The sequence below is a fragment of the Protopterus annectens genome, chromosome 1.part2, assembly GCF_019279795.1.
Source record: "Protopterus annectens isolate FY-2018-M chromosome 1.part2, PAN1.0, whole genome shotgun sequence".
In the NCBI taxonomy this organism is placed as follows: Eukaryota; Metazoa; Chordata; order Ceratodontiformes; family Protopteridae; genus Protopterus; species Protopterus annectens.
In genome coordinates, this window is record NC_056727.1 from 1251344971 (window position 1) to 1251366075 (window position 21105).

General features: G+C 40.5%; 1 protein-coding gene across 2 annotated transcripts in view; it reads right to left on the reverse strand.

Moving 5' to 3' along the window:
• LUZP1 (leucine zipper protein 1) overlaps positions 1–21105 on the reverse strand; it is a 2096166-nt gene that overhangs the window by 263913 nt on the left and 1811148 nt on the right. For both annotated transcript variants that reach the window (XM_044060126.1, XM_044060127.1), the window contains one exon: positions 5913–8996. In XM_044060126.1, the coding sequence (XP_043916061.1) occupies positions 5913–8780 (2868 nt within the window). In that variant the 5' untranslated portion in view covers positions 8781–8996. The remainder of the gene's footprint in view (positions 1–5912; positions 8997–21105) is intronic.

The window sequence follows — 21105 nt, forward strand, 5'->3', positions numbered from 1 at the left end:
TTTTATTTTTCGAGGAAAGGCATACACCAAGAGGCTGACCCAGGAGAAGGACAGGGCATCCACTTTCCAAGCCATGCAGTGATGCTCCCTGGTGCAGAATTTGCTGAGCTGACGGTTGGTGTGGGAAGCAAAGAGGTTGACCTTCGGGGTTCCCCATTTCTGAGTTATTAGGAAGAAGGTACTTCTGTTGAGCTGCCACTCGTGTGGGTCCAAAAGGTTTCTGCTTAATTGGTCTTCCAGGGAGTTGAGAGAGCCTGGTAGGTATTGTGCTAACAGGTGTAATTGCATGGAAGAGGCCATGAGCCAAAGGGTCATGGCCAGCCTGCATAGAGGGTAGAAGCGAGTCCCTCCCTGCTTGTTGATGTACCACATCACAGTGGTGTTGTTTGCTTCGATCAGGAGAACCCTTTGAGAGAGAAGGGGTTTGAAAGCTATCAAGGCATGCTGCACAGCCATCATCTCTTTTTGACTGATGTGCAGGGGGTTTTGTTGTGGGCTCCATTGGTCCTGTATGCACCTGCCATCCAGGTGTGCACCCCAAGCGTAGTTTGATGCGTCTGTGGTAAGGGTCTGGGTGGCGGGGTGTAGGGAGAAGGGTAGTCCCCTTGTTGTGGCAGCATGCTGTTGTCCACCAAAGAAACTCCCTTCTGAGGTAAGGAATTATAGGTAGAAGAGTTTCCAGGTCTTGAAAGTGTTGACACCAAAGGCTCTTCAGATACCACTGATCTTTCCTGATATGCAGTCTGGCATATGGAATGAGGAGTATGCAAGATGCCATGAACCCCACAGCTTGCAGGATTTTCCTTGCAGAAAGCTGGGGCCTGTTGGCCAGTTGAGAGAAGTAGACTGACAGAAAAATTTGTTTCTCTGGTGTAAAGTATGCCATCTGGGATGCTATGTCCAGACTTGCTCCCAGGAAGATTATCCTTTGGGTGGACACCTGTTTTGATTTCTTTTCATTGATTGTGTACCCTAGGGAGGTTAGTAGACTCTTTACAAAGGCCAGGTGTTTGAGCAGCTTTTCCTGGCTGTCTGTCTGAATAAGGCAGTTGTCTAAGTAGGGGTACATTTGAATATTTCTTTTGTCTGCAAAAGGCAATGGCAGAAGTCAGGCATTTTGTGAAAACTCTGGGAGCAGTAGATAAGCCAAAAGGAAGCGCAGAGAACTGAACGTGTTGAGATCCTGCCCTGAAGCGGAGATATTTTCTGCATGATTCCCTGATAGGAATGTAGAGGTAGGCCTCTTTTAGATCGCGAGTGGCTAGCCAAGAATCCTTGGAGAACATGGGTAGCAGCTGCTGGAGGGTGAGCATTTTGAATTTTAGGATCATCAGGAAGGTGTTTAGAATGGATAGATCGAGGATAGGGTGCCAGGTGTCCTCTTTTCCAGGCACCAGAAAAAGTCTGGAATAGAAGCCTTGGCCTATCTGTTCTGCAGGAACATGTTCTACTGCCCTCAAAAAGAGCAGGGAATGGATTTGCTTTTGAGCCTCTGCGGAAGAACTGGGAACCCTTTTGGGGTTGGAAGGGTGTGGAAGGAGAATCTGAATCCCTGAGACACAATGTTCAGAACCCATTGGTCCTTGGTAATGGTGGCCCAGGTGCTTGAGTGAAAGGAGAGTTTTTCCTCCTGGGGGTAAGTGAAGGTGGGAAGAGGGGAGGTGAGTCATTGTGAGTTCTTACCATAAGGGGGTGGCTTAGAACTCCCTGGTTTTGAAGTGGGGGTAGTCCACTGCTTAGATCTCTGCACTCCCCGGGGCAGCTATCTGGGGGGGGGGGTCTGTTTCCGCAATGCCTCTTTACTCTGAGCAGGAAAGGACCAGTGCTTAAGAGGGAAAATGCCTGCTGAATCTAGGTAGCTGGATCTGTAAGATATCTTTAACTGTTTGCATAGATTTTGCTTTTTCTTCCATCTTTTTTAAGACCTCTCCTGCCTTAGTGCCAAATAAGTTATCTCTGTGCAAGGGTGCATCCAACAATTTAGATTTGACATGGTCTGGCAGGGGTTTGTTCCTTAAGACATGCATGTCTTCTAATGACAGATCCAGTGACTGCTGCCCTACAAGAAGCTTCTAGGGCATCAAAACCACAGTGCAAGGTGTGTTTAGTTACTTGACTTGCAAAATGCATTAAGTCTTGTAAATCTTTAGATTCTGCCCAAGCAAGAAAGGAGGACATTTTTTGTTTAAGGAGTCCCAAGGTATGTTGCTGATATTTAAGCATATGGAACTGACAATTTAGTGCCCTGACAGCAAGAGTAGTTGAGGTGTGTACTTTTTTACCCCATCTGTCCAATGCTCAGGAATCCCTGTCTGAGGGGGTGGGATTCTTAGCAGAGGTTGCTTTAATCCCTTCAGGCTCTTGAGAAATGACCTCAGGGTCAGCTGTTAGATTTTTAAAAAATATTTGTGTGAGTCAGGGACTCTGTAGTACCTGTCTGGTTTTCTGGGAGCAGGAGGTAGGGTGTCAGGAGTCAAGCTGGATTCAAGGAAAACATCATCCACCACATCCAGGACTAGGGGGAATGGCCAAGGGTCTGTGTTGCGGAAGCTCTAGGAATTCCCTAAGTCTCTTTTTGGACTGAGGGTAGTCCTGACTCTCCCACTGGAAATGGTCCCTTAAAGTATGCAGGGTTCCCCCAAAGGAAAAATCCTCTGGGGGAGAGGCTGAAGGAATGGATTTCTCTGCATCAGAATCCTCATAAGTGGAGAGGGGCTGCATGTCTTCACAGTCAGATGCATCAGATTCATCTGACTCTTGTTCAGACAAAACTACTGGGGACAGATCTCTTTTCCTTTTTGAAGGGGTAGCTTGGCTTCCGCTGATCAGCATGATAAGGTCTTCTGCCATTTTAAGCATTTGAGAGTGAGGCAAGGTACTAGGCGCCTGAGATTGGGTAGTCGGTTTCTTGGGTGTGGTTTGAATCCTGGACCCAAGGGACTCAGATGTTTTCAAAAGAACGGTAGTCGCGAAAGAAGATGTCGATTTGGGTTGAGATTCGGAGGTGCAGAGGACTTCCTCGGAAGCCAGTGGCTGCTCAGCGGCTCCAGACCCATCCAAGGTAGAGACGACCGCAGGATCCTTAGACGAAAAAGAGTTTTGTGGCATACCAGACTGCGAAAGGGTCTCGGTAGCAGACTGCGAATCAACTGAAGCGGGCATCAGGAGCTGCGAAAGCGCTTCACTGAGTACCGGAGGAGTGACGACTTAGCTTAAATGAAGCATCGTTGGAAAGTTTGGACATGTGCGGTCTGTCATTATCTTTATGTTTTTTCAGAAGATCTGCTGTTGGATGCCTTACTGAAGCCATATGGGAATTTGAGGACTGCAAACGAAAATATCTGGCTACAATAAGGGCCCGGCGATAGTTAGTTCTGGTGTTAAAGCACAAAAGCGACAACGGGGGACATTGTGGTCTGGGCCTAGCCAAGTGACGCAGTAAGAGTGGAAGTCTTGGTGTAGTATTTGCTTTCCACAGGTGAGACAATTATTAACTTTTTCTGACATTGGTTCGTGCAAGAAAAAAGGATCCCCAATGGGGCACTTAGCTTTAGAAGACTTCAACTTCAATTCGGAAACTCAGGTAGCGGCCAACTGGCACTCATGCGAACTGCTACTGCTTTGGGCTCCACGGCAAGAAAGACTGATGTAATGGCATTGGCTGCCTTAACTTTGTACCATTTATGACCTGACATCAGTCCTCAAGCCTCAGAAACCGATGCAGAAATACTAAGTCTCTGGTATTCGGGCCGGCCGAGGGCTACTCTGGCAGGGATAACCCAAATGTGATGACTGCAACAGTGAAACATGAAGAACATCTGGTTGCAAACCATAGCATTAACAACTCTGTGCCCCAGTACAGGCAATTGCACACAGCCTTTAAATTGTACAATTTAGACAGTATACGTTACTGACAGAAGCAGTAGCACAGTTGCCCCGCCTTGCTGTCACTGCATGTCTCTGTAAAATGAGCATCTCAGTTATAACAACCACATCAGCTGTACTGTCTGAACAGTACCATTCTCGACATGATCCTCAGAACATACATGAGTTCTAAAACTATATATATATATATATATATATATATAATGTTCCAAAATAATATATATATATATATATATATATATATATATAATGTTCCAAAATAATATATATATATATATATATATATATATATATAATGCCTATAAAGACTAACTATATAGACATGACAGGTTCACATCCAGCTGCAACCATGAGGCTGCAGAAATCAAAGCAGCTGCACGTCACTCTGAGTTGTGGATGACATATGTGTAATGGCTTGTGATAAAGCTTATAGCCTGATGCTTTGAAAACAGCTGCTGACCCATGCAGGGCCTGGTGAAAACATCAATCTAAGCTGGATGAAGAACTGTGTGTCTGTAGACCATAGAGATGCTACTGGCTGAACATACTCCCATTCAAACTGAGGAGAGGGCCTTAATGATGTTCAGGTGCATCAACACCCTAAACAACTTGTAAACCCTGTTTAATGGCATTCTCTACCAGCTCATTTGAAAAACCTGCCCACCCCATCAAGGCCAGAGGTTCAACATGAATGTGTCACACTTGCGATCCTCTTGGGTCAGTAAATATTCAAGACATTAAACACCCTCATTGAAAATACAGTAAAACCTTCTCTGTATCAAAAGGAAAGGGGCACACAACCTCTAATCGCCTCTAACACACCACATTATACAGTTAATACAGCAGACAGATGTTACAAGAACACTTTGACTGTACAGTAAACTCTCAGTTAACCAGCACCCATGGGGATTGGTAGATGCCAGACAACTCTAGTTTCTGGTGCTTGAGAGTTACTATTAAAAATAGGCCTGAGTAATACTGCATCCTATACTATTTGTTTGGTTTGAGTTGTTCTGAGGTTGGGGAGAGAGGTAATTTATTCCTATCTTCCTTAAAACTCTAAAAATGTAAGGTATGTTTTTGCGGGGGGGGGGGGGGGGGCATAGAAAGTGCAACACATGAAAATTGTACTATATTTCTTTGATTTTTTTTTTTCTGGTTGCTTGAGTTCCGGATAACTAAGAGTTTACTGTATATTTAAGGAGGTAAACATTCAGGATGATGGTCTCCACACATTTAAAAGTATCACCTACATCCAGAAATGGACATCTTTCCAAAAAGTCCAAACAACATAGCATTACCCAGCACCAGGTTTTGCCATCTGTCCAGAAATGACCACATCAACAGAGGGCAGAATTTGCACCAGGTAGATCAGAGTCAATATTCCATTCATAAAAAAAGAGTTGATGTCAGAAGATGGCTAGCTGTGAAAAAAAACAAAACACTGGAATGATTCTGCTAACACTACTTTACATATGAGTGCTGAATACTAAAGTAAACAGGGAAACAATACTTAATAAAAATATGCTGCATGTGGGGATGCTGTCAAATACTGAGCCACTCTGGTAAGTGAACTTTCTTTAGAACAGTAAGCTACATGCAGTGTTATTACCAACTACAGCCAGTGATATTATCCAAGTCATTTAATTTCTCTCATGTCTACAACAAACTCCATTTCAGACCAATGTTTTTAGCTGCTCTTCATCCTGAGTTCTAAAATTCAGTCTATTGTCTGTTGCATAGTCAGGCTTTTTACTCAAGATGCTCACTGCACCTGATGACTTCAATTTACCTTACATCATGACACATCACAGGGAATGTTTTCAGGCTTAGAAAATACTAGTAACTAATAAAATAATTTCTGCCAGACTGTACTCTTACAATGAGTTTTCTACATCTCTAAATATGTCTGCATGCAACATTTTTCCTTAAATCTGAATTAGCTTTGAACAGCATACAATTGATTCAGCTTTTATGTGAACATCTATAAGCATTTATAGTTTTTTAGCAGAACTACTTATACTTACAGGTGACAGCCTTTGACTCCAAGGAATCGGGCCGGAAACATTTCGGTGATCATAGGTTCTAGATGAATCTGCTACTGATCTATTTAAAATCTTTTTGGACTTTCTTAAAAGTTCTTCAGTCACTTCCCAGCCTATAGAAGGACTGTGCCTTCTAGAACTAGGCTCAGAAGAGTTCATTTTAGCATTCATCCCATTGTTATCCACTACAGATCTGTGATTCACACTTGAGCTAGTGGAAAAAAGGTCCTCACTTTTAGACTTGCTTTCAGACCAGTAGGTAGGGCGAGATGATTTTGAAACATTCCTCACTGTAACATTTTTGGTTTCTAATGATTCTTCCTTAAGTGGTTGTTTCGGTCTGTGACTTCTCCTAGTAAGACCTTCTGAATCAGATTTATTGCTGTTGCTTTCAGCTACTACTTCTGGCGATACTGTTACACTGCTCCGTCTGACTGACACTTCTGCTCTGTTTTTGTTGTCAGAGGCACTGTCTGCATCTACAGTGACAGCAGGTTTTAACACAATATCATTACTGCTAATTGAGATTTCATAGGGCAGACTGATACTGCTTTTAGGCAATGGGGATTCATTCTGAGGAAGCACTATGCTTGTTGTGGAAGTATGTCTTTCCCTTGGAGAAGGTGGTTCAGATGGGTAGATGGTTATACTACTTGTCACTTTGCTATATGCACTTTTTGAATGTCCAGGTATCTCAGTGGTTATTTCAGCTGTAGGTCCTCCCATTATCTCTTTCTTATCTCTGTCAATTATAATAGGATTGATTACTTGCTTAGTCTGCCGTGCCATTCTAGGACTAAATGGTCTTTTCACATCCTCCTTATTCTGAGTAACTGCAGCTGTATCCTCCTTAACACTTTTTACAGCAGAAGACTCTGTGGTGATTTCCTGAAACCTTGAAGGACGAGCATATCTTGAAGGTACATTTGTAACTGTGGCTTGGACTTCTGAGGACGAATCAATTTCTACCTCTGAAGACTTTTCTTCAAAATCTAAGCTACGTGAAGAAAAGGATACTTTCTCAGTGAATGGTGCACTTTCATTTCCATTTACAGGAAGTGGAGAAGGTGTGTGTGACCTATACACTCTATATACTCCATTTGGCAGACTGCTTGTGCTATCATTTGATGAAATGTTACCTTCATTCTCATTTGGCTCAGAAACGCCTAACTTGGTTGCAGACACACTGTCCTGCTTTTGCTTTTCAAAAAGTGCTTCTGGATTGCTTTGATTTGTGTCCCTTGTGACTGAGAAAATTTTGTCTGACTTATTCTTTGGTCCATTGTCACTGGATTTTGATGTTTTCCAAGACACAGTTGTATTTTTCTCAGTGACTGCATTTAGATACCGGTTAAGAGCAGATTGTGGTTCTCTAGCTTTCCTCACATCATTCTGTGAAATACCAGCTTCTTTTGGTACAGATGAAACACTGGAACACAACTTTTCTTCGAGCTTTCTACGGTTCTCTACCAAACCAGAAGAAGTCTTTGACAGTTTTGAACCACCTGGGTTTGAACTTTGAGTTTTGGTGCTGCTTTCCAAAATATTCCTGTCCCTGTTTCTGAGTCTCTCTCTTTCTTTTGAAGGTGATGAATCACGTGGTTTAGGTTGTGCTGGCACCGAAAACCTTTTCTTCTGCTTTTGTGCTTTTAAGAAGCTGTTTTCTTCAGTGTCAACCTCACCATTTTCTATAACTTTACTGTTTCCTAGTTGCAGTTTCAACCCTTCAATCTGTTCACTCAGTGCCCTTGTTTTATTTTGTTCAGCTAAAATCTTTATTTGAAGTTCGTTATTTCTAGTTTCTGCTTTTGTAAGATTTTCTAGGAGTTCTTTATTCTTGGCATCAGCTCTTCTAAGGTCTTCTAATAGATCACCATTCTTGGCTTCATTTTTTTTAAGATCTTCCTCAATGGTTTGTAATTGTTTAATGCGGTTTTTAAGCTTTTCTATTTCCTGATTGAGATCTTTGACTTTGTTGTCCTCTTGGACGCTACTCTTCTCATGTTCTTTTGTTTCAGAGTCTTCATTCTTTGTCTGTTTCAAGTCTTCAGAATTTCCTTTTGTCCTACTCTCCTTGGAGACTTTATTGGAAATATCTTCTTCCTCAATCCTTCCTCTTTCAGACCAATTTAGTGACCTTTCCATAAGATTTGTTGCATTTCTGCTTTGATCGGCTGTACTTAGTCTGTTGTTCTGTTCCACCTTATGCATCAGCTCCTGGATAATGGTGCTATCCTGCTTTTGTTTTTCTAAAAGACGACTTCTTTCATTAACAAAAGCAGTTGTTAAAGTCTTAAGCTTTTCCATTTCCATTAATATACTTTGCTCAGTTTTGTCTAACCTACTTTCAGACTCCTCAAGTTCTTTAAGTCTTAGCCTAAGTGTCTCCAACTCTGAAGTCAACTTCTTGGTCAAATTTTTTTCCTCATTAAGACTTAGACATAACTGTGTGCAGTCAGTCTTACTTTTATTAAAAGCCTCTTCTAACTTTTCCAGTTCAGCCATTCGCTTCTGAAGCACTTCGATTTCATTTTTAAGATCCTTGGTGATTTTTTCCTCATGTTCCAGTTTCTCCTTTACAGTTCTGCAAATATCTTCAGCCTTCTTTACTTCTTCATCTTTCCCTTCAATTTTAAGCACTCGTTTGCGAAGGGCATCAGCCTCGGCAAGCATAGCAGAGTTGCTACCTTCTGCTTGGATGATCTTGTCCTGCAGATCAAGTAATTCTTCTTCTGCTTTCTGTATGTTTTTTGTAGCCTCCTCCAACTCATCTAGACGACGTCCAAGGCTCTGCAGTTTATGTCGCAGAAGGCGATTAGATGTTTCTCTGTAAATTGCTGGTTCTGCCATTTTGTTTTACTTGGCAGTGCTTCAGCAGAACCAGTCTTGCACTGTACAAGTCTGAGTCCTTTTGTGCAGTTTCTTCTTTTCTCTGATCATCTATACTCCTCTATCTTACTTTAAACAACAGAAAATTATTTTTTATTATTCTGCCCAAGACAGGCTGATTTTGCGCCACAAATTTTCACTGTGTTGGGATCCTGTTCAACAGTCAAAGGCATTCATCTGCAGTTTAAGGAAACAGAGAAAACAAATTACTGAAAATATTGGCAGGTTACCTTTCTAAAGGTTTATGATTACCTTACATTTGTCAGTTATATCTTATCTGATTTACATGTTTGTCAGATTGATAGATTTCTTACCGGATGTTATGCACCACTTAACAAGATCATACAAAAAAGCTGGTTTATCCTGCTGAGTAGTACTTGCAGAAAAAAAATGCCTAAAGGAGAATAAGATACCTTTGAAACTCCAGAACTTCAAGAGTGTCGTATTCAGGAGCATTGGCCATCATATAACAAATTGAGTCAAAGCCCATTTGTTCAGGATTGACTGAATAATGCTGCAACAAAAATACAAACTGCAGTGTCATCACAGAAGAGATATCCTCTTTGTACCCTCCCTTCTAATTGGGGGAGGAGGGAGTTAGTTCCATGCACCTCATGCTTAGTATAGCAAACTCTGAAGTAATCAGGCCTTAGAGAAAGATATACAACCTATGAAGCTTTAATTCCTCTTGAATCACAAGATGGTCAATCAGCCTCAACCAACTAGCCTTTGATGAATCAGTCAGAAATAAAAATACCCCCCCCCCAAATCAAAAGGTGCTTCAACAAAGTATTAGTTTAAGGGTGTGCACACTTATGCAACCAGCTTATTGTACATTTTTTATTTCTTTATATTTTTCCCCGAACAGATTTGTTTGTTTTCAATTGAATTGTACAGGTTATAGGCACATTAAAGGTAGGGAAAGTTTTGAAATTATTTATTGTGGTCTCATTTTTTTATATCACAAAAACTTGACATTTTAACAGGGGTGTGTAAACTTTTTATATCAACTGTATTTATATTCCACCTAAAACTGCTATAATGGAGCTTAAGAAAATTCTGGGAGCAATAATCAGCTTTCAGCAAAGAATATTACTTATAGGTGGGGACTGGAATTTGGTTTGCACCAGTGAAGATGCGTCTGGGGGGCCTAGAAAGGAAAATACAACAAAGGAGGGTAGATTTTGAAGAAATTTCTGAAAAGGTTTGGCATGGAAGATGTGAATTCATACTAGGAGTTCGGAGTGAATTTACATATTATTCTCCAAGATACAAAAACTGGACTGGGCTAGGCTAGATAGAATTTATATTTCACAGGGACATGTGCACTTAATTGAAGGTCTTGAAATGCACCCAACTACTACTTCAGATCATGCATCAATAGTAACTAAAATAAAAACACAGGGTAATGAAATAAAAATGAGACAGTAGCACTTTCCCACCTATCTGCTGAAAAGAGAGGAATTTAGGGACTGGGTTTTGGAAATTATTCAGAAGCTATTAATGAAGACAGATATTTCTTCTGAAAATATAGCTGGGGATTGGGATAAAATTAAAGTGGAATTTAAAACTAGGGTGGAATCAAAGGAAAGGGAGATCTGGTTAAGAAGTAACAAGAACTATTTAGAGGGACTGACAAATGTCAAAGTATTGCACAATAGGGGGAATCCCACAGAACAAGAAGAGTAACAACTGCAGAATGCTAAACAGAAAATAAGGGATTATCTTGATAATATGCATGAGTTTAGAAACATTGCTGTCAAGCAACTGTTTTTGATAACTCCAGAGCACAAAAACTTTTAGCACAATGAATCAGACAAAAGAAAGTAGAAAGGGTTGTCACCAAGCTTTGGGAGCCTATAACAAACAAGGGCGATAACAAGAGATTTTGTAGAAGTACTAGAAATATTTTGGAAATGTTATGAAAGTCTGTATAAAGCAGAGAAACATGGAAATCAAGAAAAGGTGCAAATGGAAATGTTTATGGAAGAATTAAATATGCCAAGTTAGATGAGGCTCAATTACTAACACTTAAGCTAGGAGGGGATGAGATACAAATGATGATGTATAACCAATCTACAGGAAAGTCCCCAGGATTACATGGTATTCCTGTGGAAGTTTGAAAGCTAGGAGGGAAAAAAAACTGAAAGATCTGCAAGGTTTTGCTTAACAGTATTTTAAGCGAAGTACCAACATCCTGTTAGAAAGCGGTGGTGGCTGTAGTACCTAAAGAGGGTAAACATCCATCGGATCCAGCTTCATACAGGCCCCTTTTAATACTAAACCATGATTATACAATGTTTATGTCTGTAATGGCTAAAAGATTGACAAAAGTGATGCCAAAATTGATAGATATGGATCAATGTCGTTTTGTGGAGGGGAGACAAACATTTGACATTAACAGAACACTGATGATCCAGAGGGAATGTAAGAAAATATCACTGTTGTTGGTGGGTCTTGATGCAGAGAAAATATTTGACAGAGTAAGTTGGGACTTCATGAGCAGGGAAATGAAAGTAGTTGCTACCTCTGATAAAATTAGAAGGTTGATTAGGAGTACATATGAGGGCTCGGAGGTGAAAATTAAAGTGAGTAGGGTCCTCTCTGATAATTTCTGCTTGAATAGAGAAACCAGGCAGGGGTGTCCTCTTTCACCTTTGTTATCTGCATTATATTTAGAACCACTGGCAAAGAAAATAAGGGACTCAGAAATTCAAGGATGTAATTGGTATGATAGTCAAGAAAAGCTGGCTCTTTTTGCAGATGATATTTTACACCTGACAAAACCAAAAAGGGACATTATAGTGTTGTGGAACATTTTAAGACAGTTTTAAATCTTCTCAGGATACAAAGTTAATGAAGCTAAAACAAAGGCAATAGCGGTAAATTATGTACCCACAAACAAATTATTTCAGCAATATCCATATTTATGGGGATATGATAAAATTAAGGATTTAGGAGTATGGATTAAAATGACTTTGTTGTGGCAGCTAAGGATGTGTGGGAGGAGACCAAACAGAAAATAATACAAAAACTGAGAAACTGGAAGCTTTGTTATATGGATATGGACAGTAAGATACAAGTAGTTCAAATGCTTTTAGTCCCTTTAGTTTTATACACAGAGCAGGCATATCTTTATTAACCAGTGCAGACGGTGTGGATGCCAATTAAAAAAAAAAACAGCTGAAGGATTTTTTCTGGGAGGGGAAGGTGGCAAGGGTCAAGCTGGATAAGCTGATTCTTCCAATAAAACAAAGCAGAGTAGGATTACCCAATTTGAAGGGGTATTTTAGAAAAAACAGCTAAGGCTTTTACACATAGCACAAGCAGAAAACTATAATTCAAAGTGGAAAGGGGTGATGATTATACAGGGGAGATGCTCAAGAAACAAGGAGAGTCTGGAATTTTGGATGCAGAACCTTAAGGAGAATGACAATAATTATACAGAATATTATATTCATAAAGTAGCAGAAAATATTTTTAAGAACAAAGCCAGCACAGGAATGGAGAAAAGGGATTTTGCCGATATGGATAACTGTAATCAGGGATACAGACATTAGGCAAGAGGGGGTTGGAATGTACTGGAGAAAACTGGCAAAGGATTCAAGGTACTGGGAACAAATAACTAGAAAAGGAAAGGTAATAGAATGGGAAGAAGCCAAGAATGTATTTGGCTTGCAGGTTAGAGATTACCTTCCCTATCAAGGACTGATATCAGAAGATAAGCATAGAGAAAGAAACAGGAGGGTCCTAAATGAAAGACCAGTGCTGGTAGTTTTTAATGGACTCTAGAACAGAAGCTGCAGCTAAAAAAGGAATAATTAGTAGAGCATATAAAATATTGCATGACAACTATAAGAATCAATCGGTGGAGCTTAGAAAGGATTGGGAAGAAAGACTGCATAAACAATTCACAATGAGACAACGGGGGATGTATGTATATCTTCCAAATATGCAACAAAGTCTAGAAGATTTAGGATCTTTGCTTGGAAGTGTTTACACAGGTATTTTTATACTGCAAGTAGACTCCAAAGAATTTTTCCTCAGGTAGACACCAAAAGTTGGAGGTGTAATGGGGAAGAAAGAGTTAATTGGGAACATATTTTCTGGGAGTGTAATGAGTTGGCAGAGTTTAAAGATTACATGCAGACTGCTTTGTCAGCAATACTGGGGGAGCAAGCTGGTGTAACTAAGGAAATTATCTTTTTGAGCTATGATACAGAATCGGACTTGCCTAGACATGGTAAGGCCTTGCTGAGTCTTAATTATGGTTGCTGCTAAAAAAAGGAATTACTAGGAGATGGAAATCACAGTCTAGACCAACTATACTAGAAATAGTGAATATAGTAACAGAGATACAGCAGTTGGAATTGGGATCTTTAGAAAAGGGAACGAGCAAACCACATAGGAAAAAAGGGGAATTGTGGGAACATTATATGCAGAGGAAGAACGAGGTTTAAATGAAGGCATGATTTGAATGAGGTATGAAATTCTTTATTGACAATGACTGGATATATTATAAGTGATGTATAATGTTTGCAATTACAGATGTCTCAACGGGGTTTGTGATGCAAAATGTTGACAGCTAAACTTGTATTAATGTGGTTTGTTTTTCATTTATACAAAAGTAAGACTGCCTGTGTCATACGTGATAATTTAATACAGATTTTTTTGTTAAAAAAAAAAAAAAAAAAAAAAAAAAAAAAAGACTACCAACTTTATGGTAGGCAGATTACACAATACAAATGGCCTTGTAGAGAAACAAACCAAGAAAAGTCCAAAGAGAGTAAATGTTGTGTTGAATAAAAGTATTCCAACATAAAAAAGACAAGACAACAGCAGAACAATCCAAGGCAACGCAGGACCTGTGTGTTTTTATGGTTTGACAAAGCCCTACGGTGAAAGCACTTACCTGTTTCTGAAGTACTGAAAGTTTTTTGCTTCAATAAAACAGCTTTATTTTATGTTCTGGTCGTTTCTACATGGTCCTGTGTTGCCTTGGATTGTTCTGCTCTTATCTTGTCTTTTTTTTTACAAATGGCCTTGTGTAGAGTAGCAATCAATTTAGCTTTCTACAGCAGGACAAGGAAGAAGAGGGGTGGTAGAGTGTTACAGAATACTGCATTGTCTCCTCATAACAAAAGGTTCTCCAGTTCAATTCTCGGCTTGATTGCTTTCATTGTGGAGTCTGCATGTCTTCCCTGTGTTTGCATGGGTTTCCTCCAAGTCCTCTGGCTTCCTTCGATTCCAAAGACACTAAATTGGCCATAGGTGTGAGTGTGTATGTGTGCAGTACGGAAGAACTATTCTGGCAAGTCTAGCCATCTGATGGTGTGAACCTTGTCTCTAGATGACTGTCAATGTTGAAGTAACACCCCGACCCCATGTGCAAAAATGGGAAGAGGGGTTGTGGGTGAGTGGATTGATAAGGAAGAGGAGAACTTATGTCATTTTCAGAACATAATCACACATTAAGTGCTTCATTACAAATTTAATTTATTGAGTTTGATATCAGCTCTGAAATTTAACTGCTAATCTTGTACTTTCCAAAGATCTCAATGCTTGAATCAGTGCAGTGAGGGCATACATTTCTTTGATAGCCCTGTACAGTTTTTTTTGGTTAATATCAAAGTACATGGCTCAGTTGAACAGCCTTCAACTTAGAGAAGTTGTGGACTAAATAATTAGACATTTACATTTTTGCAAAGGTCAAGGAATCGTAAGAGTTGGTCTCTCAGTCCTTGGAAGAACAGAATAGAAGAGAGTCAACAATACTAGAGGATTCTGGGGTAAACTGCCAATATAATACATGTACTATCAAGAAAAAATGAAAACTGTACAAGTCTGACAACTGTCCCCTGGATGACTATGTTATAAGTAATGCAATAGACAGACTACCCAAATTGATCTGCATATATGCATTTTGTTAGATAACATTGCTGCCTGACAGATATTTGTACACCAATTTCGCTACAGTGTCTTTTTTTTTGTGTGGCGTTCATACCTTCATATGTTGAATTGTTTTTACCAGGTGGTGTAGTTTACCTTTGGTATGTACTTGTGAATTAAGAGGAAGGCAATCAGTCAAATTGTCTAACTGTACAAGGTGTGTGTGTGTGTGTGTGTGTGTGTGTGTGTGTGTGTGTGTGTGTGTGTGTGTGTGTGTGTGTGTGTGTGTGTGTGTGTGTGTTCTGCAAAAGATTGATGTGCTACCTAGGGCTTGTACCCAGTGAGTGCTGAGAAGAGCTGCAATCCTGAACTAGACCAAACAGGTAATCAGAGAAAATGAATGAATATAATTCGCTTTTATCAACTGTTTTCAGAGCCAAACCAGTGTTTTGCCTTTACTACTGTTCAGCATCCCTTTCATTTTAGTCTTACTAAATCACACACTTGCCCTATTTCTAAAAAAATTCCTTAAATATTGCTTAGTTCAAGAACATTAAAAAAAAGGGAAAACAGATGCCAAAGACATGCGTCTGGAGCATTTTGCCCAAGGCCTCCATTGAAAATAGACTCTGTCTTAGTCAGACTTTCCTGGTAAACAAAAGTTAAATAAATTTTACTGCAAAGGCACATCATAATGAAAAATTAAAATGCTTCAGTTTATTTCACAATCAAACTGCTACCCAGATATAATTACAAACATTAAACCCATCGTTTCTAGCAATTAAATCTGCTCTAAGAAAAAGCAACATATAAATCGGTAAGTATGTAGGAACATACTTAAGATAACATTACAACATCGCTAGGTAGTAATTCATCCTGAATCACATCCAAGAGTTCTATGAAAAAAGATCAAGGAATGGTTAAACTATACCTGGGACAGCCACTGTCAGTTTTAATTTCTCTGTGGCCTTGTTTCCCCATGAAAGGGCATTTATTTACTTAAATGAACTCTTCTGATTATGTTACCATCCTGCTGATTAGCAGGACTACTGTGTCAAAACAAATTTGAATCAGAGAAGTGCTTTTCACCATTCATTTTGCCTTCTTCATGGGGAAGGAAGTCCTGATTTTCTCATGGCATAAAGACTTTGCTCACCCCCCCCCCAACACATATATACACACACAGATTCAATGTCTGGATTTAGGTTAACCAACTGAAACTGTTTTGTCACATTTGAATGGAATAGGAATAAAAGTGGTGGAACAGCATTCACTCCCAAAAAGAAATTATTTTGGTTGGGCTAGTCAAAGCCTCTCTTCATCACATACAAAAGGCACCCCAAAAGACATTGCAAAGGGGACTTTCCTCCTTACAGCAACCTTGGATTCAAATACGCCTTTCAACCACCTCTGCAATCATGGTAGTTTCAAATAGTGCTTAAGACTATACGTCCTAGCATGTCTACTGTCTGTTCTGGCTGACCTGTGTCACAACTCTGAAAGAAAATATATGAATTTTAGTATCTAGTACAAGCCAGCAACAGACATGTCCAAACTTTGTTAATGAATTTCCTTCTGGCTATGTCCTCTCCAGCTTCTATCAGACGTACTAACTGAAAAACACTTCATCATCAAGAAATGCTAAAAACAAGCATGATGTCAATTTTCTAACAATTTACACAGCTCTGACTGAAGGAGAGGTGTGCTGAGTATGCTGCACAACACATGCTGCAAACCTGAGAAACTTCTTACCAGAAGTGAACCATTCTTGGGGCAAACCTAATGCCTAAACAAACATTTATTACGGTAAGAATATCAGAACATTGCATGTATACTGCAAGTGTCACTTCACAGAGCCTGGCAATATTTTTATATTTGCAACTATGCTTTAAATCTCAGAATGCTATTAGCTACCAGTCCTGTCTGATTTATTGTACCTTCTTTGATAAGATCTGTGAAATCACCTCTTTCAACACCCTGTTGCTGTATTGCCTACCATGTTTACCTAACATTCTGAGGACAGCCAAGAGTGAGAAGGGTAATTTAAAGCCTTCCCTCCTGCACACATCACAAGTAGATGCTTGTAGCAGGCCATCAAGAGTAAGGCCCCAAGTCTGACACTATGAGAGGTTGACAAAATTAAAACCTTCAAAAAAAAAAACAGCAGCAGCTAGAAAATGAAAAGATTAACTAGCTGTAATTGAAATACTGAATATTTTAAAGGACATAAAAGATCTCAAGGTGGGATTTTAAGAAAAAGGAAAACTAAGGCCTCATCATGTAACAATGGCAAACCGTGTTCTGATTACCCCATCCATTTAAATTAATAAAGTTCACCAACTACACCCCCCCCCCCCCCCCCCCGTCTGAAGTGGAGAATGCCATGATTTACAACCAACCCATCAAGCCCTGCTGAAGAAAAAACTTTTTAGGACTATGTACAGATGCCTTAGCAGACTGGTTATGGAAACATTTCTCTACAATATGACAGCTGATCAAGCAAGATACACACCAATAAGAAAAACGTCAGCACTAATGAATACTCATTAAGTATTTAACACACTACACAACGGTTTTTACTGATAAACTCATTTTCCTTTGCTTTGCTCTTGCTGCTGATTGTGCTTGAATTTTTTTCCCTTTTTTTATCTTGACATGATGTTCTTAGTAATGGATTCATGGTATGTTTGTTACAGATGATATATTTGTTACAACTGAGACAGTGTTTAATACTTTTGTCTTTATGCTCCAAAATCAGAAAAAAAATAAACTTATTACTCACTACAGTAGTGTGAGACCCGACTGTAACAACACTTTCAGAAATGTGTATAAAGAAGTTATGTCTTATCATAATGTTCCATCTGTGTTGTTGATCTTCATCTATTCTTGACTTGTGGGTTACATTTTCAATCCGGCCGATATATAGCTTGCGTCAGCCAAAAAATCTCTCCAGTTGCAAGTCTACCCACAATGCCCCTTCTCCACATTACCTCAGATCGAGTTTGCAATCAGATAAAGAGGAGACTCTAAGTTAGAAACCTTGCCAAAGGTATCCTTAACTATAAAAACCCAGGACAGAATGTCTCTCCACCATAAGTCTAAAGGAGGGGGCAGGCAGGAGGGACATAAGAATAGATGAAGACTAACAACACAGATGGAAGGTTATGGTAAGACACAACTTCTTTATCTGATGTTGTCAATCTTCATCTATTCTTGACTTGTGGGACAGAGTTCCCAACTACCTTAGATCCTGGGTGGCACTATGGAAGAACATTCCTGAGAACCACAGAACCAAAAGATGTTCTCCCCCTGGAAACCATATCCAACTTGTAATGAGTAATAAAAGTATGTGGCGTAGCCCAAGTTGCAGCTGCGCAAATTTCTGACATGGAAGCTTTGGAATGAAAAACAGATGAATTTCCACAGATCTGGTAGAATGTGCGTTCACTGGTATAGGGAGTCTTAGCTTTTGTTTTTGAAAGATATGCAATCCCTTAACCATCTGGACAGAGTAACCTTAGGCACAGGTTTGCCCAAAGTTGTACTTGCAAAGGATACAAATAACTGTTCTGATTGTCTAAACTGTTTAGCTCTATCCAGACAGAAATGTAATTGCCTATGCACATCCAAAAGGTGCAGGCAGTACTCACCTTTATTAGGAAAATTCAGAAAAAATACAGGTAAATCTATGGACTGGTTGATACTGGCCTCTGAAATCACTTTAGGAAGAAAGGTCGGGTTTGTTCTGAGGGATACTCTGTCTTTATGGAAAACTAAATAAGGTGCTTTAGAGCACAGAGCCTGTAATTTGGAGACTCACCTTGCTGAAATGACAGCTATGAGAAGTAATGTCTTCCAAGAAAGGAATTTTAAGTCACAGGTAGCTCCAGGTTCAAACGGAGGTGAAGTAAGTGATTGTAATACAACAGTCAAATCTCATGGCAGTAGCGGCTCTTTGAAAGGAGGCTTCAAATGGATGGTGCCTTTAAGAAAAACCTTACAAAGCCTGTGATTAAAGGCTGGTTCCTGTTACCGTTATGGAAATTTGAAAGAGCTGCTAGGATAACCTTGATTGTAGAAGCAGAAGATCCTTTACCAAACATAGCAGCTAGAAATTATATTACATAATCAAACTTTTAAAAGTTCAAATGTCACATGGTCGACACCATATGATCGAACTTTTAAAAGTTCAAAAATGCAATTAAAAAAATAAACCAAAGAAAAAAAAAATACCTGAATGATTTAAGCAGGGGGGCAAGCTGCCCTGCACCTCCCACACCCCCCACTACAGTGCAGAAAAGGGAAATCTTCCCATTCTGCACTGTACAGAGATCTCCGTTGAAACATTCAGACTTTTAAAAGTTCGATCATATGGTGTCGACCATATGACGTTCGAACTTTTAAGAGTTCGACAACGTGATATAGACCCCAAATAGAGTATCTCTTCCACTTACTAAGGTAGAGACTCCTGGTGGATGGTTTATGGGATGCAAACAAAATGCGTCGCATGGGAGAAGGAATACTATTATGCCTGGCGACCTACGGAATTGGAGAAACCAAGCAGTAAGCTTGAGATTCTGAAGGTTGGGGTGCACTAGTCCCTGGGGTTGGGATAGAAGGTCCAGAACTGGGTCCAGATTCCATGGGCGGTGAAGTAGGTGAGGCTAGAGTAAGGGAAATCAAATCTGTCAAGGGCAGTGAGGATCACTTTGCTTCTCAACCGAGCTGCTTTCTTGAGAAAAAGAGGGATCAGAGCGAAGGGAGGGAAGGCATAAAGGAGACCTGGGGGCCAATCATGGAGAAGAGCATCTCTGGGGGACTGCCCCTGAGGGGGAAATAGGGCAAAGTAGCTTCTGCACTTGTTGTTTAGGGGTGAAGCAAACAGGTCCCAGCAAGGCTGGCCCCAGCGAAGAAAGATCTTCTTCACTACTCTGCAGTTCAGAGACCACTTGTGAGGCATGAAGATGTCATCTGCTCAGTTTTTCGCTCTCACGTTTGAACTCCCCGGGATGTGCATTGCTATCAAAAAGCAGTTGGAAGTTATGGCCCACTGCCATACACAGAGGGCTTCTCGACAAAGTGGGTAGGACTTGGTTCCCTCCTGTTTTTTGATGTACCAGACTACTGACATGTTGTCTGACTGAATAGCTATCGTCCCTTGAGGTAATCGGTGGTTATGCATTGCCAGGTGTTCAGGTGCAAGGAGAATCTTCCCCGACTACCTCCAGAGATAAGCAATTGGGCCCCCTTTCAGGAGTGCTGGTAGGGTTGACCAGAGAAGGACTTCCTGGAGCCCTGATTCTGTGGACCACCCCTGTCTGTGGGATGGCGTCTTCCATTGTAACTCCTCCCTCTGCTCCGAGGGTAGTCCAAACCACATGTATCCTGGAAAGGCTTCTGGGATTTCTTGAACCACATTTTATCACTCATTTGATTCCTGGAACAAGATCATTGAGGAGTGGAAAAACACACGGCCACAAGAGACAAAGTCTTTCCATCTTTTTCACACCTGGATAGAGTTTCCTTTACCTTGGGTCCAAACAAAGAGGATCTGTCAAAGGGAGCATTGACAAAGGAAGATTTGAATGGTTCTGCAAATTCACACAGAGGGATTAAAGCATGTCGTTTTATAGCAACACCTAAACCTGCTGAGCTGGTCGCCCTTAGGCTGCATGCAGTATGAGCCTCATGGATGAATTAGAAATAGACTCCAGGGAAGCTAACTGGGAGGCCACTTTTTCTTGGACCCCCTCAGTGACGGCTCCCGCTAAGGTATCTGAATGCTCCTTTACCAATCCCTTTGAAGTCTAATCAAGTGTGCCAAGAAGTTCTAGGGACTGATGGAAAAGGTCGATGAGGCATAGACCCACTTGCCAAATCTGTCCATCGGCCTAGACTCTCGGTTAGGGTTATATACCGTAGAACTTTCCTCGGCCAGTTCTTTCTTGGGGATGGCTGCTACCACCATGGCATCTACTACTAAGCCCTTCGATCAATGTGGATGGTCTTCAGGAGCTGAAAGAATCTTGTCAGGTCTCCAGTGGACTGGTTCTACAGATTCAGGAGCCTTCCAAGCCTGCTCAGCAATTAATTTAATTAGGTTGTCAGCAGACGGAGTCACCCAGGAAGTAGATGAGTGAGAACCACTGGTCTGCAAGTACACTGATTCCTCAGAAGAAGGGTCTTTGGACTTCCGATCACCCCTCTATTTTAGGATCTCAAGAATGTCTCTGAAGGAGACATCTTCTGGAGGTGACAGTGGGGAACCCTCCCCCTCATCGAAATCCATGTCCTCTGTGACAGATTCTTCAAGAGAATCAATGTCTTCCAAGGAGGCTCCTCAGTGAGAATATCGGAGGAGGACTTGGAAGAGATTACTGCTTTAGCAGGCAAATCT